Source organism: Perissodus microlepis, chromosome 2 (assembly GCF_051167445.1).
Source record: "Perissodus microlepis isolate ML-2025 ecotype Zambia chromosome 2, ASM5116744v1, whole genome shotgun sequence".
In the NCBI taxonomy this organism is placed as follows: Eukaryota; Metazoa; Chordata; class Actinopteri; order Cichliformes; family Cichlidae; genus Perissodus; species Perissodus microlepis.
In genome coordinates this window covers 9,878,059-9,905,225 of record NC_140462.1, presented here as the reverse complement: position 1 = coordinate 9,905,225, position 27,167 = coordinate 9,878,059, and the positions used below count along the sequence as shown (strand labels likewise).

The 27,167-nt window shown below is 40.8% G+C and overlaps 2 protein-coding genes across 3 annotated transcripts; one reads left to right on the top strand and one right to left on the bottom strand.

The window, feature by feature from the left end:
• Positions 1–60: 60 nt before the first annotated feature.
• mapk9 (mitogen-activated protein kinase 9) lies at positions 61–21,973 on the top strand. Of its 2 annotated transcripts, none has more exons than XM_084944733.1 (12): positions 61–277; positions 5,134–5,280; positions 8,696–8,825; positions 9,127–9,185; positions 9,512–9,650; positions 10,021–10,186; positions 15,914–15,985; positions 16,973–17,155; positions 17,429–17,553; positions 17,634–17,697; positions 17,851–17,922; positions 19,304–21,973. In XM_084944733.1, the coding sequence occupies exons 2-12, from the start codon at positions 5,165–5,167 to the stop codon at positions 19,438–19,440; spliced, it is 1,263 nt and encodes a 420-aa protein (XP_084800859.1). In that variant the 5' UTR covers positions 61–277; positions 5,134–5,164; the 3' UTR covers positions 19,441–21,973. The 2 variants fall into 2 exon arrangements, with proteins under 2 accessions (XP_084800859.1, XP_084800853.1); XM_084944727.1 differs by lacking the exon at positions 15,914–15,985 and adding an exon at positions 11,990–12,061 and having other exon boundaries at positions 62–277.
• Positions 21,561–25,894, bottom strand: LOC146392282 (uncharacterized). Its single transcript, XM_084944744.1, has 2 exons — positions 24,739–25,894; positions 21,561–22,386 (listed from the first exon to the last, which is right to left on the bottom strand). Exons 1-2 carry the CDS (start codon positions 25,695–25,697, stop codon positions 22,149–22,151), a joined length of 1,197 nt encoding a protein of 398 aa, XP_084800870.1. The 5' UTR covers positions 25,698–25,894; the 3' UTR covers positions 21,561–22,148.
• Between the last annotated feature and the right edge of the window lie 1,273 nt (positions 25,895–27,167).

Below are 27,167 nucleotides of genomic sequence, written 5' to 3'. Positions count from 1 at the left end.
CGAAGAAAAAAAAACTTTGCGCCCACGTAAACTCTGCGTGATGACGTCATGCCTGTGCTGGGTCTCTGCTTGTTGTGGCGTTCCCTTCCTCCGCACCCGTCCGTCCGTGCTGCCGCTGGAGTTAGCTAGGAACTAAAGGAAGGTCTGTCAGTCGTGACAGCCGGGCCGACCGTCCTTTTCAACTTTTCCAAGCCCAGGTTGTGCCTGAGGAGCTCGGGGAGTGTTTTATCTATATTTTCGATGCATGGGAGTGCCCTGGGAGAGGCGAAGGGAGAAGGTAGGTCTCGCCGCAGCAGCTGCCTCCTGCTGCCCGTTCTCTAGTCCGCCGGAGCTTACAGTTCAGCCTGACTACCGCATTGCTGCCCACAGAATTGAAAAACAATGGTAGTGTAGGCCCTGCTAACTTCGTACCTTTACTGAGGTATTGGGAAGTCAGATGTCGTTAATGCTGGTGTAACTTTAGCTGTGTAAACCGATGGTTTCTGACTGTGTTAAAGCACCGAGTGCCAACAGTGCTGCGGCCACGGTGTGTCATACCCGGGTGACTTCATACCTCACTGTGTGTGTGTGTGTGTGTGTTGTAGAGCAGGCGTGCGGCGCTATGAAATGCTAAAAATTCACGCCGTCTAGCTGTCAGTGCGCATACCTTACCCACAGAGCCTCGAAAACACATGTAGTCCAAATTAATGACATTTGTGTAGGCCTGTTCACAAACCTTAACCACAGTCACCACAAGCGCAGGTGCAGATGCAATGAAAACTAGGGGGATTTTTTTTTTCACAGACCAAGCTAGGTTTTTCTGGCATGTCATTGGCAAGGCGAGCCCGTCAGTGATTCAGCCACTTTGTGCGCACTGAACTTTTTAGTGGGATCACATGGATGTTCAGAGTGTGTCCAAGTTTGCTGTGTTTTAATTTGCATCCTTCTTCTTCCCCGGGAGACTGCTCTCAAAGACTAATTTGGTGTGTCTAGTTCAGCAGCAGTAGACTCCCGTGTAGTTTTACCCATCCCTGCTGTGTTTTGTAACTCTGCTACATCAAGATGAGATGCTGAGGCTTCAGGCCATGCTAATCTGATCTCATAGCCAGCTCACTGACTCCCCATCTTAACTCCCAAGTCTAGGCCACGTCAGACCCCCAAGCCTGGACTAGACTGAACTGAACAGTCACTGCCACAAGCTTTGGTTGAGGTCCATGATGCTTGTGTGAAGGTCACTTCTCTCATCAACTCTTTGATCATCATACCATTGCATAAATATGGATTAGTGTAATAAGTATCATCAGGTAAGAGAAAGAGTACGTAACCCCCATCTTTTCATTCATATTCCAGATAACTGTATTCTTTACAGTTTATTTGAGTACATTTTCTCAGGCATAAAACTGTAACACTGTTTGCACTAAGAAAACATCCAGCTAAACTGGATATTCTATACTATTCTGATAAACTATTGCTCCCTAGAAAACAGAGTTTAAAAAATTAAATTAATAAGGCTTCCAGGCCTGAAAAGTGAAACCAACTGAGAAGTACCTTAAGCCTTTTCTTTTTTTTTTTTTCAAATGGCTAGTGGGCTGGTGTTTTCCGCTGTTGACCAATAGTACACAGGAGGGTTTGTATAATAGGTAATATTCCCCAACTGGTTGATTATATTCTGCCTTGATTTATGGGAATAAATATATATAACTGTGTGTAAGTGAGAATGTGTGAACAATGGCCACAAGGGCCCCCGATACCAATGTTTTCCGGTTCTGCAGAAGTTTACGGGAAAACAGACCTCAGGCTTGACCTCTGTAAACACTTTCCTGATGACATAATGAGCTCAGTCGCTTATATCTTAGATACAACATAAACTCCATTTAGTAAATTTTGGGTATTCTAATTTTCAGAAAGGAGGATCACACACAGTGTGCTTATTGAGCCTGCGGTGTCACTGTCAGACTCACCCCTCGCTTGTCACATCGCTTTTCAAAACACCAACCAGATATGACACGGCGAAAACACTCGCTCGAGGCTTTCACTCTTACTACGAGTAACCCTTGAAGCTCTTTTCTGAACTGAGCGGATTCTGTCATATTTCAGGCCTGCTTATAGAACAAAATGACTGGGTTTGCATCATTAGTGAGGTCATCGGGTTTATTGATATATACTGAGGTATCGAAACTCACCATTAAGGGTACGGGTGAGGTCGTTAAATGTCGTCTTTATGTGGAAAAGAGTTAAAACAGGACTTCACAAACCAGTGGATGATGTCATAGTAACTACGTCTACCTTTAATTCAGTCTGAGGGGAAAAAATGGAGACACTGTTGATGACAGTGTTCCCTGTAAGCTTTGAGATTAATAGGCAGTTTTGTGGTTAACATGGTTTAATCATCCTTTTTAAAATAATTATCAACCTAAAGTAGTGTTTTGTTTGTTTGTTTTCCCTGTAGTGATTGGTAAAGTGTTTTAGCAGTTTATCTGCATTCACAGGATCAGCTGCATCAGTGTTGCCCTTAACCTTGGCTAGTAATGATTAATGGTATCATTCATAAGCAGTTTGTTCTGGGATGTCTCTTCCTTTTAGTGAACCCACAGTTGCTGAGGAATCTCTGGGGAACTTTTTTCCACACGATCGATTTCCCTTTTGATTTTAAATAAATTCCTCAGAGCCTGCTGCCCAGAACTGTGGCAGGTGTCTGCCTATGTTTCTGTTTGGCTTTCTGAGCGGTATGTAGCTTTAATCAAACAGTTGTTCCCTGTCAGTGTTTGTGCTGAATCGACTTTAGAATGACCCAGTAGTTGTGACTAACCTGGCACCAGGTGACTGATGAAGCTACAGTGGTTTTGGTTATGAGTAATGGTCTCCTCAGAGCATCCTTTAACTCGATGTGTGTGTTGCAAAAGCTGCACACCAGCTCTTATATGAAAAAATATAAATATCTCAAAATGCTGCTGTTGTCAGTGAGGGTAAAATAGTCTTTTCTGTATTTTTTAGCAGAAGGTGTTTGTGTCCTGTGGCCTAAGATCTGTGCTGTTGAGACGTGGAGTACAGCTTTGGCATTAGCATGCTGTTTTGCCTGTACTTACATTTTACATGTATGTAAACAGAAAAGCTCAGCTTGCGTGTCAGTCACAGCAGTCATGAAAATATATATCTGTCAGGACCATCATTGGAGATATCTGTGAGGAGGCCGTAGGAACGAGGCAATTGAGGGGGATGTTAGTAGCACAATAGGAAAAGGACAAAGCCAAAGAAGTTGTGAAAAACAAAAAGAATGAAGGAAGTAAAGGTCTTTGGCGTTTTTCCTTTGGGTGCAGTCAGAGAGCCAGCTGGATTTATGTTTGAAAGAGAGGAGACAGGCAGAGGAAGAAAGTAACTAAGAAGGATTCATTTTTCATCTGACTAATGGCAAGGTTGCAGATTGGTACCTCCTACACGTGAAGGCTTTTTCCCAGTGTTTGTTCATGGGCAAAAACCTGGCCTACAAACAGGCAAATAAGTCATAACAAACCACAGTAGGAAATAAACAATCATATACAATGGCAAGCAGAGACGTGGACCGGTGCCATCAGTAAATGTCGCCTTATTTGTCGATAACAATGTTTGGCTGATATAGCTATATACCAGTGCATACCAACCAGTAATATTTTTACACATAACTTTCTTTCTTCATCTCAAAATGGAAGTTAAAACTGCAAAGCGAACAATGAAAATCCACATGCACACATGCACTGGAGATTATTTAGGGCACGTTTGAAAAGTGTCCTTTAGTTTGAGAGTAAGAAACAATTACCAGTGGCTGTTATGCTTTACATGGCATGGAAAAGGCCCAGCTGAGGCATGTATAGGTTTTGAAGGAACTTAGTTTGATCTCCAGACAGTGATCTTTTACTGATGACCTAGCTCATTTCAACAATGTGGCACTTACTGAGTGTGATGCAGCACAGTGGTATGTGACCCCTTCTTCCAGCTAATTTTGAAATGTATTCCTTGTATAAAACTCAGAATACGCATCACCTTCGGGTAAATTTATAATTGAAATAATTTGCGCGCTAATTCTTGATTATTTTAGAATGAACTACCATCATTAGATTTTCTTTTGATTCATTTTTAAATAAATGTTTCCATCTCCAGTTGAACATTTAAACTAAAGACACACTTTGATATCTGACAGCAGTTCTCTTTCTAATTCCTTATGTAGCTCTTTGCTTATTGCCGTGACGTTAGCTTTACAGGGTTCTGGTCCATTTGATCATAAACATCCTTTATTTTTCTCGTCAGTACTTTGTGTCTGTGACCACGAAATCTAGTGATTGCTTGTCTCGCTGTTCCCCGTTAAAGGCGGAAAAAAATGGGTCTCCTTTAAACTGATGACTGTCTTCAGAAGGAATGACAAACAGCCATGACTGCTTGGTGTTGCGTAGCTACACGATTATGTGTTCTCGCCCACAGATGTATGCACATGCGCTCATAAACTATTGCCAAGAATAATACCCCTCCACTTCCTGTCTGTGGAAACAGTGCTAACACTTTCATATTTTGTTATAAACACTCAAACACATCGTGTAATTTATTAACACGTATGTGCTCATCCAGTGCTGATAGCTGAACGCACACTTGTAGTGAAGCTGGATGCAGTTCAAGAAATAATGAAGAGGCTCAAGCTAAATGCTGCCTGTGTGAGTGTGCGTGGTATGTTCATGTTTACTGAGGGAACTGTAAGCTGTTAGCTTTCTCTCTCCTCTGTTTTAACAAGCACACCAAACATTAAAGGCTCAGCCTTTAGCTCCAGCCTTATGCTGCTGTTATCATGCAAAATATTGGAGAAACGTAAGGTTATCAATTAATCAATGAAAGCATTTAAAGTTCCATGCAAATCAAGTCAAAGTTTATCTTGGATTAGATATTTTTTGGGCCCTAACACACAAGTTCATCTTTAGTTTTAGAAAAAAGTAACCCTTTTGGGAAGGGTTGTTCAAGGTTTTTACCTCAATAAAATGCTACATTCAACTGAGCCTGTCTCTCATCTGTTAAGCTGTGCTGTGTGCTCCTCTCCAGCCCTTTTCACACACTTTGAAACGGAGAGCAGAGGAGAGCGTACATGAGATTAGAACATGGTGATATTCATCTGTTTTGTTTTCCTTTGTCCTGCAGACAGCGCTGGTGGTCCTGACTGTTCAGCAGGATGAGTGAGGCGGAGGGGCAGTTCTACAGTGTTCAGGTGGTGGACTCCACCTTCACTGTACTCAAGCGCTACCAGCAGCTGCGGCCCATTGGCTCTGGCGCCCAAGGCATTGTTTGGTAAGACACAGAAGTTTTTTTCAGTCTTTGATTGATTAAATGGGCACAGGTTAAAACTTTAGACTGCTTTGGGAAATCTAACTTAAGTAGTAAACAAAAACTCCTTTTTCCCCTAGAGCGTAAACTTCCATACCATTCAAGTTAACACGTAGTTACATTTCTCGGGAGGTGTAGGTTACGTAGAATATTGTGGCGTAGGATTAAAATGGAGTTTCGGTTACGGTGTAGATCTGACGCTGAAGTATAATTCACATGTTAGTGATTGTTGATGAATCGGTTGAGCCCCTTTGGGGTCAGGTGTTAGATAAGCTGGCTCATTATCAAGTGTCACAGCTTGCAGCGACTCTTAAATAGAGACACAGTTAATGTGATCAGTAGTGTCAGCTGTGTTTTTGCTTCCATCATGAGTGTAAATGTTGCTGGAAAAAGTACTGTTATGTCAATATCATTGTTCCAAGCTGAAAAGCTCACATTTGTTGGAGCTATTGATTAGAAGTATTAGCACCCTTGACTTAATTCATTATTGGCTACATGATTATATCAAACGGAGCTTGAATTTAATTTTAGATACATTTCCCTGAATGTCAGACTTGCAGAGTACTGTGCAAAAGTCCTGAGCCATTATTTCTTTGTGTTTTGTTTCCAAGGAGCCAGATTTTCTGGTCGTTTTCCAAGTGTTCTTGAGCAATCTTTCTCCAGGCTTTCTGAAGGTCTTCAAAGGGTTTCTTTCTTTTTGAGGCCAGTCCATGTACCTGACCATTTTCAGAAGATTTGTATTTTTGTTTTGTTTTTTTGTTTGTTAAACCACTTACACCAGGGGTCGGCAACCTGCGGCTCCGTGTGGTTTGGGAAAATAAATTAGAAGTATTTAGCTGAAGTGTATTTTATTTATGTTAGTTATTTTTTTAACTTGTAGTTCTAAATTGGAAGATTATTGTGATATTGAAATATAAAAATAAAATTATATTCTATTATTTTTTTCATCGCTCAAAATAAGCGTCACACTCGCGGAAGCCGGTGTACCCGCCAAAACGCCGTGCATTTATCGAGACTTTCAACCCCAGGTAGGCCAATTATGGATCTTCGGATCCACATTATGTCAGCAGCTATTCTCCACCGTGAACTAGGGCTGCTCGATTATGGCAAAAATGATTATCACGATTATTTTCACTGAAATTGAGATCTCAATTATTTGATAATATTTATTTAACAATAACAATGTATTGAATAATGGCTTTAAAGATTGTCAAAAAATAATATCAAATAGTGTGCAAATACTGATAACAGTGCAAATGTTAGCAATATAAAAAATAAATGAAAAATGTAAACATTAATGTTTAGTGAACTTCAAAATACTGCATAATATTTATGCATACAAATAACCAAACATCAAGGCAAGCTGTGTAGCCACACAATGCACAATTGCATCAAACTGACATTGAGGTTTGTCAACTAAAGTTGCTGCTCCTTCATTGTTTGATCGTATGTCACTTTGTGAGCGGTCTTCAAATGATTGAATGAATTTGTAGCGTTGCTCTGTGGTGCAGCTACAACACCGTAGCAAGTTTACACACTATGTCTACTTGATCCACGTCTGACTCCGCGAACCCATAATGTTTCCACACCACTGAAGTCGTTTTACCTCTCTTTTCAACCAATGACATTCTTTCTTCAGCAGCCATTATCCTCTCCTCTCCAAATAACTTCTGCTTAGCTTTCCGCGCTTCCCTTGGGTCGTCTTAATTGTTGTGACGCGTGTTTGAAACGCAGAAAGGTGCACTCGATTTGCCACACGGAGCAGCGCGAGAGTAAAGCACGAGGGAGGTGTTAATAATCAGCTCAGTCATTTTTAATGATCGTTGAAAGCCCAGATCGTAATTTAGATTAAAATTCGATTAATTGAGCAGCCCTACCATGAATTATGTTAAAAACAAACACCGCTCACGCCTCACAGATGACAGCTTACTTGTGACTTCGTACAGCCCTGATTTCCAGACCCTGTGTGCAGAGGTTCAGGAGCAGAAGTCCCATTGTAAACATACCACGGCAGAACCGACGATGTTTGCATGAACATGCTTTTCAGCACCTCTTTATAGGCCACTTTTCACACACGGTTGCTGTATGCACACAGCCAGTTGTAGCTTTTCAGCTCACAAACCGACACATACCAACACAACAGCACAGATAGCGCAGACGTCAAGGCAGCGAGGCGTGATTGCGGGTGCTGTTCAGGTGCGTCCGCCTCCCCTGCAGCGGCGCTGCAGAGCATGCCCTGCCACACACATTAACCGGGTAAAATACATATTTTACATATGCATATCTTATGGGATGATTCAGTGTTGATCCCTTAAGTTAGGTGTACAAAACAGACATATTAGCAAAGAACCAATGTAATATAATGTGTATCTTTAGGCACTTTGTTAGACAGAAACACAATTTATTCAGATTTCCTTAGTTGAGTCAATGGAAAATGACGTCCAAAGAACAGCTTTGAATCTACTTAAAGAAGCCTGGAGAACTATTCCAGAAGACTACGTGACTCAGAGAGCTCAGGCTGTGTAGACGTTTAAAGATGTTCATCTCAATTTTTAACTTTCAAACTTGTTGGAATTATATATAGTCTCCCTTTCCCTCATATACTGTATTTAAATGTGTTTTTGTACATGTTTCAGTAAATCACTGCCCCCATTCAGTTCGGGTTCAGGTTGCTTTATGGGTACAGACCCATGGGTAGATTTGGTCTGCAGTCGTGAGTCATCCATCCTCACACGCACCACACACCTGTTTTATGTTGCATTAATTTGCATTGTTGTGTTATACTTTTATTTCTTAGGTTTTATTATGAAGCACTTTGTGATTTCTGTCTGTGAAAAGTGCTATATAAATACATTTTACTGAGAGTTAAACTGCTGTGGTTTAGGTGACCTGAAGCTAAATAATCTCCATTTTTCTCAATGATATGGTTTTTATTGCCCTGATAATGTTTCAGAGCCCCATTAACTGAGATCTGTCTTTGGCAAGATTAACCACCTTGAATATTCTCTGAAGTCTCTGCGAGCTAACCCTAACCCAAGGCCGTAATGCAGGCATTAGGTACAAGAGCTAAACTGTATTAACATTTATTACAGTGAAGGCTTTACAAAACATGAATATCACTACCCCTAAGGGCTCCTATCAGGGTTTTAGACTGAAGTCATCTTTGAAGAGCTGATTACTTTCCTCTGCGCAGCCCCGATCATGTTTAAAGTAGGGTCGTAAGAAATTATATTTTTATTTTTACTATTTTTAAAACGTGAATGAAACTGAATGTGTAACTAGGAATTTTTGAATAAGCTGTTTTCTCTGGGATGCATTTAGTTTCTTCTTTGATAACATTTGTCTCTGTCTTTTTTCTCTTTAATGAAATCTGTTGCAGCTCTGCTCTAGATACGGTCCTCAGTATACCAGTGGCAGTGAAAAAGCTGTGTCGGCCCTTTCAGAACCAGACCCATGCTAAGCGCGCCTACAGGGAGCTGGTGCTGCTCAAATGTGTCAACCACAAAAATGTAAATCTTGTTTTTCGACCTGCAATAAAATGTGTTGAACATTTGATAAAGGTTAAACCGAGGTGTGGCAGAAAAATGTTAAAGTTTATAATTTCCATCTTCTCGTGTGTTGGACAATATTTCTAATATTAAGAGGTAGCCAGAACATATGTAATATAAATTTAAGTTAAAGTCATCTTCTTGCACTAAATATAACATTTCTGGTTTGGGGTAACAGAAGCCCTGCTGTGCCTTTAGTTGGGCCTCTCCAGTAGGTAGGAGAGCAACAGAGTAGAGTAACGGCTTGTCTCTCTGCTTGCAGATCATCCGTCTGATCAATGTATTCACGCCTCAGAAGTCCCTGGAGGAATTTCAGGATCTGTGAGTGGCACTCAGGTGTTTTTTGGCTGCTTTGGTTTTCTCTCACATGCAAAGATTTAAGCTGAAGTATTTTGTGTCTTTTTTCATTTAACAAACATCCTCTTATTTACTTTCCAACGTTCTTTAATCCTCTGCGTTGCTTTCATTCGCTCTCTGGTTTCTATTTTTCACGCTTTTCTTTTGTCACATTTCCTTTATCTGCTCTCTTACTTTGTCTTTTTTCTGATTGTTTTTTAAATTCCTGTTATTTTGTTTCTTTTCTTTGCACTTGTAGCTCTCACACAGTAGCACACAAACACAGTTTGCACTTGTTCCCCTCCTCTCAGGTATCTGGTGATGGAGCTAATGGATGCCAGCCTATGCCAGGTGATCCATATGGACCTAGACCACGAGAGGATGTCCTACCTGCTATACCAGATCCTTTGTGGAATCAGGCACCTGCACTCTGCTGGCATAATCCACAGGGTAAGTGCAAGCAGTAAATGTGTTGCTGGCTAAAAGAGTCAGTCTGAAAACACAGTAACTTAATACTTAAATAGCGCTTAGAAGTGTAACGTTTCCCATGTTGTGCCTGTAACCTGACAGCTCTTTAATATTTATTAATACATGAAAAAATTTGCATTTATTTAAACTTTTGCTTGTTTTGTGTATTTTAGCATTAGCCAATGAGTATCTTTGATTCTGAAATAACATTATTCATTTTGTATTTAGATAATTCTTCCAAAGTTAACTTTATAAAGTGGTTAAAATGGTTGTATTACGTTTCCATCTTTTATTATTGTGATTATTGTGCCTGTTTTCCTAAAGATTTATCGAATTTTTTTCCCCCCTTCAGGATCTGAAGCCCAGTAACATTGTGGTTAAGTCAGATTGCACATTAAAGATCTTAGACTTTGGCTTAGCTAGGACAGCCTGCACTAATTTCATGATGACCCCGTACGTGGTGACCAGATATTACCGTGCCCCGGAGGTCATTCTCGGCATGAAGTACAAGGAAAATGGTGAGTACAAACCAATACCAGCCTTAAAACATATCTTTTAAACACTACTTGGTCAACATGTAACACTGCTCTCTTTCAGAATAATTATTTTCTAATAATCTGTTTAACATGACTTTATGTAGCGTGTCCGAAAATCATTTAACACATCAGGACTTATCAATGCAAGCTGCTCCCTGGAGCTCTTCATGTTCTTGAAAAGCCAGGTTTTTTAAACTTTATGATTAATTGATGTTGTTCATTATTGTTTTTTTCTTTCAAATGCTCCCAAAAAACCCCCAAACAACAACACTCACTGAACACTTTATTAGATGCACCTTGCTGGTACTTGGTTGGTCTCCCTTCTACCTTCAGAACTGGGAAATTCCCAGCAGATCAGCAGCCCCAAAACCGCACCACCTTCAGAGTCGCTTAAATTGCCTTTCTTCTACGGCTGGTTATCGTCACTGATTTCTAGGATCGATTCGAATCCGATTCACAAGGTCCCGAATCGATTCGATCCACAATCCGATTCGATTCATTCGATTTGAATCGGGGAAATTTTGCCTCAGACAGTCAGAAATATTATAATTCTGATCACTTATCAGTACATATCTATATTTTTATATCTATAAAAAGAAAGCTGACACTTGTGAGACTTTATCAAAGGTGTAAGCATCACAGCAGATTCCTTTGTGTCAAAGTAACTGAGGATAAAACACAGAAAAACATGAAGGCGGTTTTCCTGGTCTGGGTTTTTATAGCAGATGACCTTAAAAATATTGTGCAGTAGATCAAAAACGAAGTAGAGCAAAGTTACTGAGGTTTGATTAGAGACACAGCTAAGCATTTTGCAATTTTGCATAATTTTAAAAAGTTTAAATTTGTTCAGTATTGAACAGCAGAAATGAGGCTTTCTTGTCGGAAGTAAGTAAGTAAGTAAAAAAAACAAACAAACGGCGACCGACACCGTAGACTGGTGGGTAATAACTAGGGGGGTTTTGATTATCGATTTAGAGAGAGAGGGAGAGAGCTCTACATGAAGTGTGATTTTATCGTGGTGGAAGCAAAACAGCAAAAGTAAGAGGAAATTTGTGACGATGTTTATGTGAAGCGTAGTTTGGATCATCTTTGGCTGCTGGTTCAGTCAATATTGTTTGGAGAGAGATAAAAGTTGCAGCGTCAGAATCGAGCGCAAAAAGGACGTAAACCTAAAGCGCCCGCCGACGCTTCAAAATCAGTGAGCTGTCGGCTTTCAGCCCCGACGGCGTGAGAAAGGCGGCATCTCACTGATTCGGATGCGTCGGGTCTGCGTTTTGTCTTTACATCTTTGTGCAGAATCCGTGTACGTGCTCTTATTTACTATTTTAGCTGTTTGGTGGTTGTAGAAATTTTGTGAGGTTTAACCTGAGATTCTGCCGTTTCGGGCAAAATAAATTTATATTTAAAAATCGATTCAGGATTTTAATGAATCGATATCACGTTATCCAAGCCAGAATCGATTTTAATCGATAAATCGATAATCAAAACCCAGCCCTACTTTCTTCCCTATTCTGAATCTCACTATGATCTACAGCAGGTCATCTTGAGCATGTCTGCATGACTAAATTGAGTTTCTGTCATGTGACTGGCTGATTGGGTATCTGCATTAGTGAGCAGTTGAACAGGTGTGCCTAATAAAGTGAAAGGTGAGTGTATATTAGCAATGGTTCTCATGTACAAAGTGGAAACATTAATGGTGATTTTGACTCATCATAGTAAGTTTGACTCTTGATATATTAACATGATGTTAACAAATATGTTTACTATACCACCACTCTGCTGCAGTGGACCTGTGGTCAGTTGGCTGCATAATGGCTGAAATGATTTCTCACAAAGTCCTCTTTCCTGGAAAGGACTGTATCCTTTCTTGTTCGTCTCACACAACAGTTGGTTGCTCTGTCTGGAGCCAGGAGTCACTGAGATATTTTTGTTTATTAAAGGCAAGAATTGTTTATTTAGTTGTATAAAACACATCTGGAGGGGGGAATCAAAGCAATAGTTAAGTTAATATTCTGAGAAGTGTATACTCTGTGTAGAGCCGTGTAGTTGTCAGTATAGCCATTGCAGTCAGAGATAGAAACCTGACCCATGATATTATTTATCTGCTAAACAGACAGGTTATCTCAATCTTTTCTGACCTGGGTTAATTACAGGGTGGAGCATGAAATATGACTCATCATATTGGGGTAGGTTTGCAAAATGGAAGTAGTCCTTGAACTGCTCTTCAAAGAATGTAGCTAAGCTGTGAGACCAATCATTTATAGGAGTGAAACCCGCCAAGAGTTTACATTTATGTAATGGCTGAGTGGACTTGGAGTAGATTCTCTGGAGATATTTTCAGAGAGAGAACTTTTAATTTTTAGTGAAGCTGAATTTCAGGGAAAAAGAGATGCTGATGGGTATTTGCCCCTGACGACCACTGACAAGCAAGCAGTCGACTTGGAGAGTGAGAGAGAGAAACGAAATACAGCCTGTCCTGCTAAGTGCGTGCAATTACACACATGAAAAATGAGGGAGAGAGCAACAGCTGTGCAAACTGATAAGCCAGGCTGTGGAGAAAGGCGTGGAAAGCTGAGACTGACTCTGGAGCGAGAGAAAGAAAAGCCTGAAGATGGCTATGATGAAAGCCTCAGGCCGCGAGTCTGCTGGCAGATGCACCAAAACCGATGAGAGCTCGTGTTTCGCATTTTAAATGTTTCTCTATGGGCTCAAAATGTGGTCATAAATATTTTGTACTTGTAAAAAAGATTTGTGTGTGTGTAAAAAAGATTTGTGTGTGTGTAAAAAAGATTTGTGTGTGCGTAAAAAAGATTTGTGTGTGTGTAAAAAAGATTTGTGTGTGTGTAAAAAAGATTTGTGTGTGCGTAAAAAAGATTTGTGTGCGTAAAAAAGATTTGTGTGTGTGTAAAAAAGATTTGTGTGTGCGTAAAAAAGATTTGTGTGCGTAAAAAAGATTTGTGTGCGTAAAAAAGATTTGTGTGTGTGTGTGTGTGTGTGTGTGTGTAAAAAAGATTTGTGTGTGTGTGTGTGTAAAAAAGATTTGTGTGTGTGTGTGTGTAAAAAAGATTTGTGTGTGTGTGTGTGTAAAAAAGATTTGTGTGTGTGTGTGTGTGTAAAAAAGATTTGTGTGTGTGTGTGTGTGTGTGTGTGTGTGTAAAAAAGATTTGTGTGTGTGTGTGTGTGTGTGTGTAAAAAAGATTTGTGTGTGTGTGTGTGTGTGTGTGTGTGTAAAAAAGATTTGTGTGTGTGTGTGTAAAAAAGATTTGTGTGTGTGTGTGTGTGTGTGTAAAAAAGATTTGTGTGTGTGTGTGTGTGTGTGTAAAAAAGATTTGTGTGTGTGTGTGTGTGTGTGTAAAAAAGATTTGTGTGTGTGTGTGTGTGTGTAAAAAAGATTTGTGTGTGTGTGTGTGTGTGTGTGTGTGTGTGTGTGTGTGTGTGTGCGTAAAAAAGATTTGTGTGTGTGTGTGTGTAAAAAAGATTTGTGTGTGTGTGTGTGTGTAAAAAAGATTTGTGTGTGTGTGTGTGTAAAAAAGATTTGTGTGTGTGTGTGTGTGTGTGTAAAAAAGATTTGTGTGTGTGTGTGTGTGTAAAAAAGATTTGTGTGTGTGTGTGTGTGTAAAAAAGATTTGTGTGTGTGTGTGTGTGTGTAAAAAAGATTTGTGTGTGTGTGTGTGTGTGTGTAAAAAAGATTTGTGTGTGTGTGTGTGTGTGTGTGTGTGTGTGTAAAAAAGATTTGTGTGTGTGTGTGTGTGTGTGTGTGTGTGTGTGCGTAAAAAAGATTTGTGTGTGTGTGTGTGTGTGTGTGTGTAAAAAAGATTTGTGTGTGTGTGTGTGCGTAAAAAAGATTTGTGTGTGTGTGTGTGTGTGTGTGTGTGTGTGTGTGTGTGTGTGTGTGCGTAAAAAAGATTTGTGTGTGTGTGTGTGTGTAAAAAAAGATTTGTGTGTGTGTGTGTGTGTGTGTAAAAAAGATTTGTGTGTGTGTGTGTGTGTGTGTGTAAAAAAGATTTGTGTGTGTGTGTGTGTGTGTGTGTGTGTAAAAAAGATTTGTGTGTGTGTGTGTGCGTAAAAAAGATTTGTGTGTGTGCGTAAAAAAGATTTGTGTGTGTGTGTGTGTGCGTAAAAAAGATTTGTGTGTGTGTGTGTGTGTGTGTAAAAAAGATTTGTGTGTGTGTGTGTGTGTGCGTAAAAAAGATTTGTGTGTGTGTGTGTGTGTGTGTAAAAAAGATTTGTGTGTGTGTGTGTGTGTGTGTAAAAAAGATTTGTGTGTGTGTGTGTGTGTGTGTAAAAAAGATTTGTGTGTGTGTGTGTGTGTAAAAAAGATTTGTGTGTGTGTGTGTGTGTGTGTGTGTGTGTGTGTGTGTGTGTGTAAAAAAGATTTGTGTGTGTGGACTTGGCCCAAAAAAACCCCTACAAGTTACGAGTACGAATTTTGACCCCATTTTTCTTCCTTTCATCTGATTGGTCAATGTCATGTCAATCACAAATGTAACAATCCAATCAGAGAACAGATGGGTTTGGCTGTCGGAGGGGCGCTTTTTTTGAACTGCAGGTCCTTGAAGGGTGATACAGTTTGAAGCTGGAGGATCTCTATATAAATATCCGATAGCAGCTAGGTCCCCTAACTTTCAGCAGCTGTTGAAAGGATAAAGTTGTGGTATATCAGTGGTTAGAAATACCATTATTACTTTAGGATTAGTTTAACACAAAGTCAGGGCTGACCCGGGACCATTGCTGTGAGTCACAGTGCGCAGCATAAAAGTCCTTTCACATCGGATGCAGGATGTGCTGCTAATGCTAACTAAAAGCAAAGGATCCAGAATTTGTTGCGCTGGCTGCTGGGCTCTGTGGGTTTTTGCAGCAGCTCTACCTGTACTAGATGCACCTGCTCCTTGTCTTTTCTATCTCTGACTTTATGTCCTCTACAAGAGTTTCTGTTTTTTTTGCTGGTTCTTCAAATGTTCAATAAAAACATGTATGCTAATTCATAACGAAGAAAGCTTTGTAATGAAGACTGTCATTTCCAAAACACTGCCCGCCCCCACCTCGCGGTCCGCAGCGCTGTTGAAAAGGCTGTGGAAGTCCCTATATTAAACACGTAGACCTGTGACACAAAAATCACCAAACTCGGACGACCACAGACTGTTTTCCTTCGTGGTGATGAAGGAAAACGCTGGGTTGGCATGTAAAAGGGCATTTAATCCCTTCAAAGACCTGCAGTTCAAAAAAAGCGCCCCTCCGACAGCCAAACCCATCTGTTCTCTGATTGGATTGTTACATTTGTGATTGACATGACATTGACCAATCAGATGAAAGGAAGAAAAATCGGGTCAAAATTCGTACTTGTAACTTGCAGGGGTTTTTTTGGGCTAAGTCCACACACAAATCTTTTTTACACGCACACACAAATCTTTTTTACGCACACACAAATCTTTTTTACGCACACACAAATCTTTTTTACACATACAAATCTTTTTTACAAGTACAAAATATTTATGACCACATTTTGAGCCCATATTTCTCATTCAAATTTGAATCCATAGAGCATGATTTTCATCATTCTGTGTGTCACTTTATGTTACTATACATTCAGTGTGGATTGTATTATCTAGTTGATGTTATCTGGTCACTTTTAATTTAATATCTCTTCTGTGTGGTTATGTGTGTGTGTTTGTGTGCATCTGTGCGTGCTTGTGCGTTTTCTGTTCCCAGTGGACATCTGGTCAGTGGGGTGTATCATGGGAGAGATGGTAAAGGGCAGCGTCATCTTCCAGGGCACTGATCGTATCCTTCGCAGCTCTCATCGTCTCTGTGCCAGTTGTTGTCCCTCCTCCTGCATCGTCATTCACTCTCTATCAAATATTTCTAGTCTTGTGGGTCTCCCGGCACACTCGCATCTTCTCAGCTGTTGAATTTACAAAACGCTCGGGCTGAGTTTAAACTTAAAGTTTTGTGTTTTCTCTGCAGAGTCTAACTCATTGATATGAAATACTTATTTTACAGATCACAACCCACTGATAATTTAGAGAAGTTTTTACTCCTAATACATCTATTATAGGTCAGGCTCTAATTCCCGTTTCTCTTCAATAAATATTAATCTCTGTTGTACATATGTAAGCTGCCTCTTAGCTCCCAGCTTCCCCTTTGCATTCACACCCGAGTAGCTGAGAATGGATGCTGGGCACAAGTGTGAGTCAATGATAGATTGCTTCCCATCCTTTGAAGTAATTGCCTTGTGCAGAAGTAAGTCAACAGACCATGCAAATCTGTATTTTTAGCCATGCTAAAATGGTTTTTCAGATTGTAATACTGCTCTGTTCATTTAACAGAGTCGCTAAATTAACCTAAACTGAAATTGGCCAATATCCACCTGATGGATTGGGACAGATACCCATTGTTCCCAGATTAGGGACTTTTTATATGTTGCCATGATGTGGTTACATCTGTAGCTTTTCAGTATGAATCATTGCTTTTGTAGTTATTTGACAGTAAAATGACTCAGCATCTATTTGATGCATTTACATTTCTTTAGAGCACAAATTCTTGTTAATCTGAGTGTGAATGGTAATAATTGATAATCCTGTAAGGTCAAAATTTTCATCTCTCCTATGCTTTGGTGAATTAAGGCTTACCTTTGCTAGCTTTCATACAAAATTATTTAGTGTACATGTCGGATCTATTCTGTACCTTTTCATCTGTTCTTTTCACTTGCTTACATGTGCACAGGCCCATCAATTTACTGGAGATTTCCATAACAAGTGTGTTTTCTAGACATCGACCAGTGGAATAAGGTGATTGAGATTCTGGGCACACCCAGTCTAGAGTTTATGAACCGACTGATGGAGACTGTGAGGAACTATGTGATGAACAAGCCACAGTATCCTGGCGTCAGCTTTGCCGAGCTTTTCCCAGACTGGGCCTTCCCTTCTGAGTCAGAACATGACAAATTGAAGAGTAAGAATTTTTAATACTCTCTTTATGTAGAGTGTTATTTTTAGTATCCAATGATACTCCTGTACTGCATAGATTTAGTAAAACTCTGCGGTGTAATGTTGTCGTTTAAGAGGTCACATCATTAAATAAAACGGAACAAAGCTTGACATTGACAGACATGTTGACCAAACACCATCAGGGACAATATTCAATTGTCAAAAAGAATACTTAAATTTAATGATGTCGTAAGCCTGTTTCCATAGTAATCCTGCCCTTCCTGTGTTGTCATAACAGCAAGTCAAGCACGGGACTTGCTTTCCAAAATGCTAGTCATTGATCCCGAGTGCCGCATATCTGTAGAAGAAGCTCTTAATCACCCCTACATTCATGTGTGGTACGACCCGGCAGAGGCCGACGCGGTGAGCAAGCCGTTCCCCTCAATTTGTGGTAAACTTCATCAGTGCTGCGGCTGTGTGTGACATTTCCTTTTGTTTCACAGCCTCCTCCACAGATTTCTGACAAGCAGTTGGAAGAGAGAGAGCACACTATTGAGCAGTGGAAAGGTGGGATACACTGACCTCTAGAGAAGCAAACCAGCAGTGCACCATACCGGGCAACTGCTGTTCTACTGTTGCTGTAATCTGCTTTTGTGTTGAACGTGCAAGCATGAGTGTGGTCACCACTGAAAGCCATTAACCTGTTCTGTTTCTCCACAGAACTTATTTATGAAGAGGTGATTGACTGGGAGGAGAGGAACAAGAATGGTCTAATGAAAGAAGATTGCTCAGGTACAAAGTTTTCCTCTATCAGCCCAAAATTGTTAGCATAAGCCCAAAGCTGCAGCCTCACTGGACTTGCCACTGTTTGAAAAACGCTTCACACTGACAGCTTCACCAAAACAAACACATTTATGTTCACAAGGCGCAAAAGGATCCTAGAACAGTGTGTACATGTATGTGTATATTTTTTTTTTTTTTTAGTTTTTTTGGTTCACACACACACAGATGTCAGTATGCAGCAGTGGAAACAGTAGTTGTCCCTAAATATTGTCTTTCAGTACAATACTCTTAAAACAACTACAGTATCTTAATGCCGTACTGTAGCTAAGGAGTCTGCTGGCATTCTCATGGGCCATAAGATGGGTATCCTTAAATGTGCCATTGTGGACACATGCACTCTGTTAGGTATGCCTTGGTGGTACGTTGTCAGACTGCCTTTTTGTCTTCAGAACTGTCCTTAATCGTTCGTTGCATAAATTCAACAAGATGCTGGAAACATTTCTCAGGAATTGTGGTCCATATTGCTTTGATAGCGTCACACGGTTCCTGCAGATTTGTCGGCTGCATGTCCATGATGTGAGTCTCCCATTCCACCACATCCCGAAGATGCTCTCCTGGATTGCGATCTGGCCCATTTGTGTAGACAGTTTGAATGCAGTGAACTTGCTGTCATGTTCAAGAAAGCAGCTCGAGATTGTTAGCAGAAGAAGCTAGTATAAGAGGGATACACTGGACATGGTCAGCAAGAGTCCTCAGGTAGCCTGTGATGTTTAAATAATGCTTAATTGGTACTAAGGTGCCCAACGTGTGCCAAGAATATATGCTCCAGACTATTACATCACCAGTAGTAGCCTGACCTGTTGATGCAAGGCAGGATGCTTTCATGTTGTCGACGACAAATTCTGACCCTACCATCTAAATGTCACTGCAGAAATCGAGATGCGTCAGATTAGACATTTTTCAAACCTGTGGTGAGCCCATGTTAATTGTAGCCTCAGTTGCTGCTTGCTGGATATTTCCTATTTTTCAAACCATTCTCTGTAAACCTTGGAGATGGTTGTGTAGGTCAGTAGTTTCTGAAACACTCAGACTACTCTGGCACCAATGACAATGCCACATTCAAAGTTACTTAAATCATTTTTCTTTCCCATTCTGATTCTCCGTTTGAACTTCAGCAGGTTGTCTTGAGCATGTCTGCATGCCTAAATGCACTGAGTTGCTGTCATGCGATTGGCTGATTAGGTATTTGCATTATCAGTTTAACAGGTATACCTAATAGAGCGGCTGTGAGTGGATGTTCCAGTAACAATGTACTAGGAAGTGTAAATGTTGTTGCCATATGCAGCTAAATTTCTGGTTCTGTCTGTTGTTTTTGTGTGTAATGTGTCAGATGTGGTGTCAGGTTCGGCGTCCCAGTCCTCTTCAGCCAACGATATCTCGTCCATGTCCACAGAGCAAACCCTGGCCTCAGACACAGACAGCAGCAGCATCGACACACTGACAGGACCTCTGGACGAGAATCACTGAACACAGACATTTTCCACACATCTCTCTCTCCGTCTGCCTGCCTGCCATCTCCAGTTTTCGCTCTCCAAACATCAGTAGCCCTTTTCAGACATGGAATATGTAACATTGGTGAAGTCAGCAATCTGTTAAAGTGACAGCACAATCTTTCACACATCGGTCAGTTTTACATCAGTGTTTTCATGGATTCAAACCAACAAACATGACATGCCTGAATATTGTCAGCATTGCCTTTAGTTAAGCGTAAACACATTCTTGAGCGCGTTATTCTCAAACAGGGGCACTCTGTGTGTGCGCGCTGCTGAGAAAAGTCTTCCCACACAGGCTCCAAAACAAATCTCTCTCTTCATGAGTGGGAATAATGAAAATGAGGAATGTTTTAATCTTATTGCAAACCAAGTTTATGAGCTAAAATGTTAATATGCACATATTTTATTGTTTAGGGCGTTCTCTTGTGAGCTGAGCAACTCACAAAGACGCGTTCGCGGCACACCTTTTGGTGTGCGTTAGCGTTAATGTCCTGCATGCTCTTAGTCTTGTGCCGTGCTGGAAGTGTTACGTTACTGTTACGAGGTCTGACCCAGGAGATTTGCCATCACAGGTTTGAATACATTAAGCAGACATGTTCAGACACCGTCAGGAGAGGGTACATGTCTGAAAGGGGCTTAACAGCCATCATCATCCTTTCTTTTCTTTGTTTTTTTAACTCCACATACACTTTTTCTGTCCCTTTATGTCTTTAGTTTTTCTCTTTAGTCTCAATGGACAGGTTTATTTTTCTAATTTGTTACCCGCTCTGTCGTTGGAACTGCTGCCTGCAGGTAAAAGATACCTGTGCTCTCTGTTTTCTCCATTGTTTTACTTGATCACCTGCCTATATGCGGTGTATGCATCCATATTGATTTGCCAGTAGTAGGTGGGGGAGTCGTTTGTTTTTGTATGCCTGTATTTTAAAAGTTTTATTTTTTTAGCGAGTCGAGACCAGAGGTCATCGTCATGAAATCGGGGCAGGCAAGCATCACACTGCGACCTGCTCTAGTGCATGTTACGCCACAAAGAACAAAAGCTTACCATAAACTGATGGCATCAATCATGATCAAACACTGATCAAAAGTTTCATCAAAAGTATTGCAGATCTCTACAGCGGTGCGTTCTGCACAGTGTTTTTGTTTTTAATTGAATAATTAATTAATTGGCTTGAGTGATGTTGGTTTTAAGCTTTTCCCCCTGACAGCGAGGGGAAGCTGTGATTGCAGTGTTACTGTTTATTTCCCGATACAATGTACTGTATGTAAAGATATCACTCATAGTGGCTGTAGACCCTTTCATTACAAATAGATAGGATGTGCTTGTTTGGTTAAGAAATTCAACATGTCTGTGGAGCTACATATATCTATATCTATATATATATATATTGCAATCACCCTTATTTGACTTACGGTACTGACTATCAGTGTGTACATCAAAAAAAAAATCGTAATCCTGTACATCCGGAAGAGGCAAAACAAGATACTTGTATTTATTTTTGTGTGTTCTTGCAGTGTTGCACACAACCACAGTGACGCCTGTGGGAATTAAGCCTCTTGTCAAAACATTGTATTGACAAACGTGTGGACTGCTCCCCTTTGTCTTTTTTTCCTCTCTCTCTCTTTTTTTTTTTAAACCATTCCATTAGTGCTGGAAAAGTTACACAATGAATCATGAAATCAGACGACACGTTTTAACCTGCATGAAGGCTTCACACCTGTAAGAAATTGTAGTTCTTGCTATACAAAGAAATGCATTCAAGTGCATTCTTTCACTCACAGTACGTTTCCGTTCTTAGTTCAGAAAGCTTTTAGAGTTAGGGAGCTGTTGTAGTTTTACGAGGGTTTGTTTTTTGTTGTTGTTGTTGTTTTGTTTTTTTTAGCCTTAAATGTGTGTTGTGTGTTTTATGAGAACATGCTGTGCAGCACTCGTCCTTATTTTTCTCCTTTGAATAATCTGACCCAGCTGTTCAGGTTTTTTAAAAGTTCCCAGAGAGAAAGCAGAGATGCTGTGGTTTAAGCGTGGGTGAGACTGTGGAGTCCTGATTTCAACTGAAGATTGAAAGTCAAAGATAAACCTTGAAAATGGACTGTGCAGATACTGCGCCCCCCCCTTTGTTCTTCTTTTTTTTTTACTTTTTTTTTCATAACTGATTGCACATGTGATGGACATGCAGAAAGAAGACACTACGGAGTCACCGAGAACTTATGCACTATGTTGTACACAACCATGACCTTATTCTTTCAGTCATGCCTTAAATGACCTGAGGAGTGGCCATCCAACTCTCCAAATCTTAGCCGATAAGGACTGAGCATCACGTTGCTCAGGTTATCTCATGTGTTTACTATGTTTTTAAAAGAAAATACTCCATTGTATACACTGTACATCTCGGTTTGTTCCTTTTATTTTATTTCCAGAGATGTCCTCTGTGATTGCAATGACCACAATATTACCTTTTGGCCAACATCTTTTGCCCATACTCAGCTAATAAAGTGGACATCAGTGATTATTTTTCTTTCTTTGATGCTGTTTTGTGCAATTCTCAGATTCTTCATGAGGAAATGACTGTACATTGCTTTATTAGTGACATAGTGATAAAAGACCCTCGTTAGAGTGTAATGACCAGCTCATCTTGTGCATTTATTTCCTACTCTTTGCACTCACTGCTCGTATCATAACCTTTCTCAAAAGCTCTTCACAATGTGTTCTGTTTTCTTTTCCTCGTTGTTGAGCTCTCCAAAGATGTCGAAAAACTGCTCCATCTCCCTCTGCATCGTGGTGTTGTGTGCTTCCGCGGCAGCCCGTGCCCGTTCAGATTCCACGATCTTCGCCTGCACAACCTGGTACCAGTGCCGCTGCTGTGCGAGGTTTGTTTTCAGACGAACAACCTCCATCTGTAGCTCTTCATTTCTCTGCTCCAGACTGATGACGTGAGGAGGAAAAGAGAAGCAATATTAAAGTTAAAAAGGATAGGGTGAAGGATACAAATTTATTTTTAATTTATTTAAAAATGACAGGATGGATTACTGGATTGTTCCTTATATCAACAGCATCATTGCAGTCCTGTGTAAAAGTACACACATTTTAATATCCAAGGTAACCTGAGTGAATATAAACAGTTTTTAAATGATTTCCTTTAAGGGGAAAAACACTATCCAAACTTACTTGACCGTGTATGAAAACGTAACACTGCCAGCTTATTAAATCATGAATTAACTATGATTAACCACACTTTCTGGGAAGCCCAATTCAGTTTCACAAGGCACCTCCAGGCCTCATTGTTACCATATGTGTTAAACTAAGCAGTCACTTAAATAGAATCTGACAAACTGAAGTAGGCTAACTTGTTTCAAACAGTAACACATTTATTAAAAAAAAAAAAAAAAAAAAAAAAAAAAAGCCCAGCAAGAAAGAATTACAAAGCTGTTTTTGTGGCTTTGGTTCTAGTGAACAACAGAGAGAGCCTTCATCCACAAATGGAGAAAACATGGAACAGTGATGGCTGACCTACCAAAGTTACTCCAAGAGTGCCTCTGCGACATCTAAAGAACGGCAGGCATCACCTGCCTCCGTTAAAGTCAGAGTTCATGATTCAGCAATAGGAAAGAAACTGTGTAAAAATGGCCTCCATTGTAGAGTTCCAAGGAGAAACCCACTGCTGATCAGAAAGAAAACAAAGGCTTGTTTCACATTTGAAAAAACAAAACAAAAAACATCTTGATGATACCTGAGACTTTTGTGAAAATATTCTGTGGACTGATGAGGCAAAGTTAAACTTTCTGCAAGGTTTGCATCCTGTTACATCTGGCAAAAAAAACGACAGCATTTCATAAAAGGAGGATCATATCGACAGTCATAGCGTAGTGGTGGTAGTGTCATGGTCTGGGGCTGTTTTGCTGCTTCAGCATCTGGATGACTTGCTGTAATTATTGAAAATCCTGAAGGAGAATGTCCGGCCATCCGTTCACACTTGGGTTATGCAGCATGATGATGAGCCAAAATGAATGAAGGTAGCGAAGTGGCCTAGTCAAAGTCCAGTTCTAAATCCAACTCGGATGCTTTGGCATGGCTTCAAACAGGCTGTCCATGCCTGAAAACCCTCCAGTGTGGCTGAATTAAAACAACTCTCCAAAGAGGCGTGGATCAGAGTCCTCCACAGTGAAAGGCTCATTGCCAATTATTCCAAATGCTTAATTACAGTTCTTGCTCCAAAGGGTGGCACAACCAGTTATTAGGTTTAGGGAGCAATTGATCTTTCTTTTTTCTTTTTCTTTTTTTTTTACACAATTTTGGATAGCTTTTCCCTCCTTAATTAATAAAATGGTTATTTTAAAACTGCATTTTATGTTTACCCTGGTTATTTCCATCTAATATTAAAATTTGTCTAATGCTCTGAAACATGCAACTGTGACTAATATGCAAAAAACTAAGAAATCAAGAAGGCGGTAAATCACAGCACTGTCTCGTTGGAAAGTCTGAACGGATAGTTCAAAAGCTTCGTGTGCAGAGTTAAAGCTGTCTTTTGTGACTTTTCGTACCGTCCTTATTGAGCTAAAAGGATTGTCATCTCCACTACTACCAATGCATTACCTTACTCTGAGTGTTGGTCTATCTATATCAGAAATAAATGAGGTATGTGTTGTGTCTAGGTCAGCAGCATGGCCCCTTAAATTAGCTCTCTTTCCACTGTCATGAGCTGGTCTATATGTCATGCACACGGGCTGTGCTTCTTTTTTTTCTGCTGGCTTATACTAACTAGATGGCAACAAAAAAGCAGGTTTCTTCTTAATTTACCAGTATTTTGCCACAAACATAGATGCACATCCATTTCCGCTCCAGACTAAAAAACCCAAATCCCAACTTTGGTTATCCAAAATGCAGTTTTGTGTGTATACAAGCAGCATTTCCATCATAGCACATCATGAGGAGATCCGTGGGAAACTATGACAAAATTGAATCAACTCTCGCTGATCTGTGAACTAAACAGGATGTAGGGTGAAGCTTGGAGTCAACTGAGGGACCACACCAGCACAGCTGAGTGGACACACGTACACACTTTTTTTGCCTGGGAACAGTGTGTTACCCTTCACTGAAAATACACCACAGGCTGGAAAATTCTTAAAGTCATTGAGCTGTAAGTGTATGCTAATATTAAAGCCAAAAGCATCACCACGTTACATTTTAAGACACATATTGTTTCACATGGCTTAATTAATCTTTGTTGGGGATTTATAAATAGAAAATGTAGGACAAAGAAAAACAAGCTGAAGTTACCTGATTATCCGTGCTTCATATTCCTCTCTCTGCTTCATTATCTGGTGCTGCAGGCTGGTGAGGAGGCTGCGTAAAGCACTGGCAGAGGGGTCTGCCAGGGGTAATGGAGGGGGCAATCTGGGAGACGATGTCTGTTTTGGCTGTTTGACATCAGCCGGAGGCCACAGCAGTGGGTCGTGACACTTGGTTTGACGCATCTGAGCGGAATTTTGTGTAAGATGTTGAGGAAGCGACGTAGGGAGGTGGTGATGCTGCATCAGGTCCCCTTCTGTTAATCTACAGGATCCTGAGTCCAGCTCTAGCTCCGGTTCATGCTCCTCATCTTGGTCTGGTTTCTGGTCCTGGTTGCTAGAACATCTTTTACTGAGCATCTTTTCAGTCGCACAGTCGTCCTCCATCAATCCCTGGATTTGTTTGGATGCTACAGCTTTGTGCATCTGCTCCTGCAAGTGTTCCTGGAGGCTTGTTTCTGTGTCAAAGTCCTGGAGGCTGTTGGATGTTTCAGCATCAGGGAGATTATCATACAGAGACAGAGCGCTCCGGTGCTCCTCACTCTGTGATGGGCTTGGGCTTTGGTTCACATGAACTCCCCAGCTACACCCCTGTTCTCCTCCTCTGTCTCCTCCTCTTGCTGTGTTTATGCCTCTGCTTAGCTCTGCTTCCCAGGCCTGTCTTCCCAGGCCTTCTTTACAGTTGCAGTAGCTGTGAGCTGGCCAAATGCCAGGCCCTCTTCCCCCACCAACCACTCTCTGAACCTCAGCCACAGCTGGGGCCAGAGCAGGCAGTGGGCTCTGGGGGCCTGGGAGTCTGGTTACAGCAGGACACACAACTCCATTCTCCATTTCCTTCTCCCTGGCTCTCTCTCGCTGGCCAAAAGGTGGGCAGTTGTCGTACGGGGGATCCGTGGAGCAGGAGCTGGCTGTGGTGGGGGTATCAGTAGGAAGGCAGTGCAGCTCCATGATCCAAGCAGGCACATGGGGGTGCTGAGAGAGTTAGATAACTGCCCTCCCTTTTTAAGTCTGCTGTAACTTGGGATTAAAGGCTTGGATTGTGGATTTGTGAAGCGTGGTATGGAGCCTCCTCTGTGCCAAGTGCTGATGTGTCGCAGGGAGAGGAAGGTGCAGGAGCCCTACTCCCCTTTGGCTGGCTCTCTTTGACCAAGTAGCCAGTGTGGTCTGTGTGCATGTGTGTTCATATGTGTGTGTGTCTTTAAGCAGGACTGACATCAGCTGTTACTTTAGCACAGCTTCTGGGGGAGGGAAGAGGGTGTAATATAGTCCGGACCATTCCTGAAGACTGTCACAGATAACTGGGACCACAGAAATAGATGATGGCCATGGGCACAAAGTGTGAAACACTCTATGAAAGCTGTAATCGCCACACAATCTTTGTGCTTTTAAAAAATATATAAACCACGAGGTTGAAATTTACTGGAATTACCTTTAATGCACTCATTCTGCATCACTACAAGTCCTAACCAGGCGCTTGTACTGCAAGAAAAAGCTCACAGCATGAACTCCTGAGGAGTTCATTAGTGAATAAAAAACCACAAGGTGGCGCTACAGACAAGCTTTTTGACAGAGTGTTTTTCTGTCAGTGGGTGGCATACCCTTGAGATCACTCAGGATATTATTTAGTAAGCTCTTAGATGCATGTGATTTATTAGCTCCTCAAATAAACTCTTATTGTTATTCAGTTTCTTTTGTTGCCTCTCATGCACCTTCATTCACCTGAATATTACAAAAGTGGTCAAACGTTTAGTCTATAGGTGAATAGTCCTGATAATTTGGGGCTCTTAATGATTTCTTTGAATGGCTCTTATCTAGAGGGTAACAGTTGTACAGTATACATCTTTGTTGACTTAAAAAAAAAAATTAAGAGTAGAATATATAAATTTGACTTTATTTTGGATTTTCACACCAGGCCAAATTATACATGCAGGCTCAAATGTATCCATACAATGTCCTGACTAATATTTGGTTAAGCATGCCTTATCAAGTTGCACCTCGACCAGACACTTTTGTTAGCCACTAACAAGCTTCTGGCTGGAGATTTTTGGGCACTTTTCTTGGCAAAAGTTCATTTAAGTTGTTTGGTCAGAGGGTTCCTTTGTAAGTGCGCATGCGCCATTTAGCGTGCTACCTGCTGTAACCTATATTTTCCTATAATTTCCTTCGGGATTAATGAAGTATTTCTGATTCTGATCTGATTTGGTTGGTTTCCTGGCCCTGCCTTTTAAGCATAGTCCACAAATTTTAAGTAGGTTGGAGCTTTGGGAAGACCATTACAGAAGCATAATTTTAGCCTGCTTTATCCATTCCAAAAATCAGTTTTGATGTGTGTTTGGCATCATTGTCCTGTTGGAACACCCCGTTGTGTCCAAGTTTCAAACCATCTGCCTGTTGAATTGAATTGAACTTGAAGAATTA

What these genes read in the sequence shown, in the direction of transcription:
- LOC146392282 (XM_084944744.1), bottom strand. Translation starts at nt 25,697, where the DNA reads ATGGAGCTGCACTGCCTTCCTACTGATACCCCCACCACAGCCAGCTCC. An exon ending in TATGAAGCACGGATAATCAG is followed by an intron (nt 22,387 to 24,738) that starts GTAACTTCAGCT and finishes TCACGTCATCAG; the next exon opens with TCTGGAGCAGAGAAATGAAG.
- mapk9 (XM_084944733.1), top strand. Translation starts at nt 5,165, where the DNA reads ATGAGTGAGGCGGAGGGGCAGTTCTACAGTGTTCAGGTGGTGGACTCC. An exon ending in GGCGCCCAAGGCATTGTTTG is followed by an intron (nt 5,281 to 8,695) that starts GTAAGACACAGA and finishes AATCTGTTGCAG; the next exon opens with CTCTGCTCTAGATACGGTCC. An exon ending in AATGAAAGAAGATTGCTCAG is followed by an intron (nt 17,923 to 19,303) that starts GTACAAAGTTTT and finishes GTAATGTGTCAG; the next exon opens with ATGTGGTGTCAGGTTCGGCG.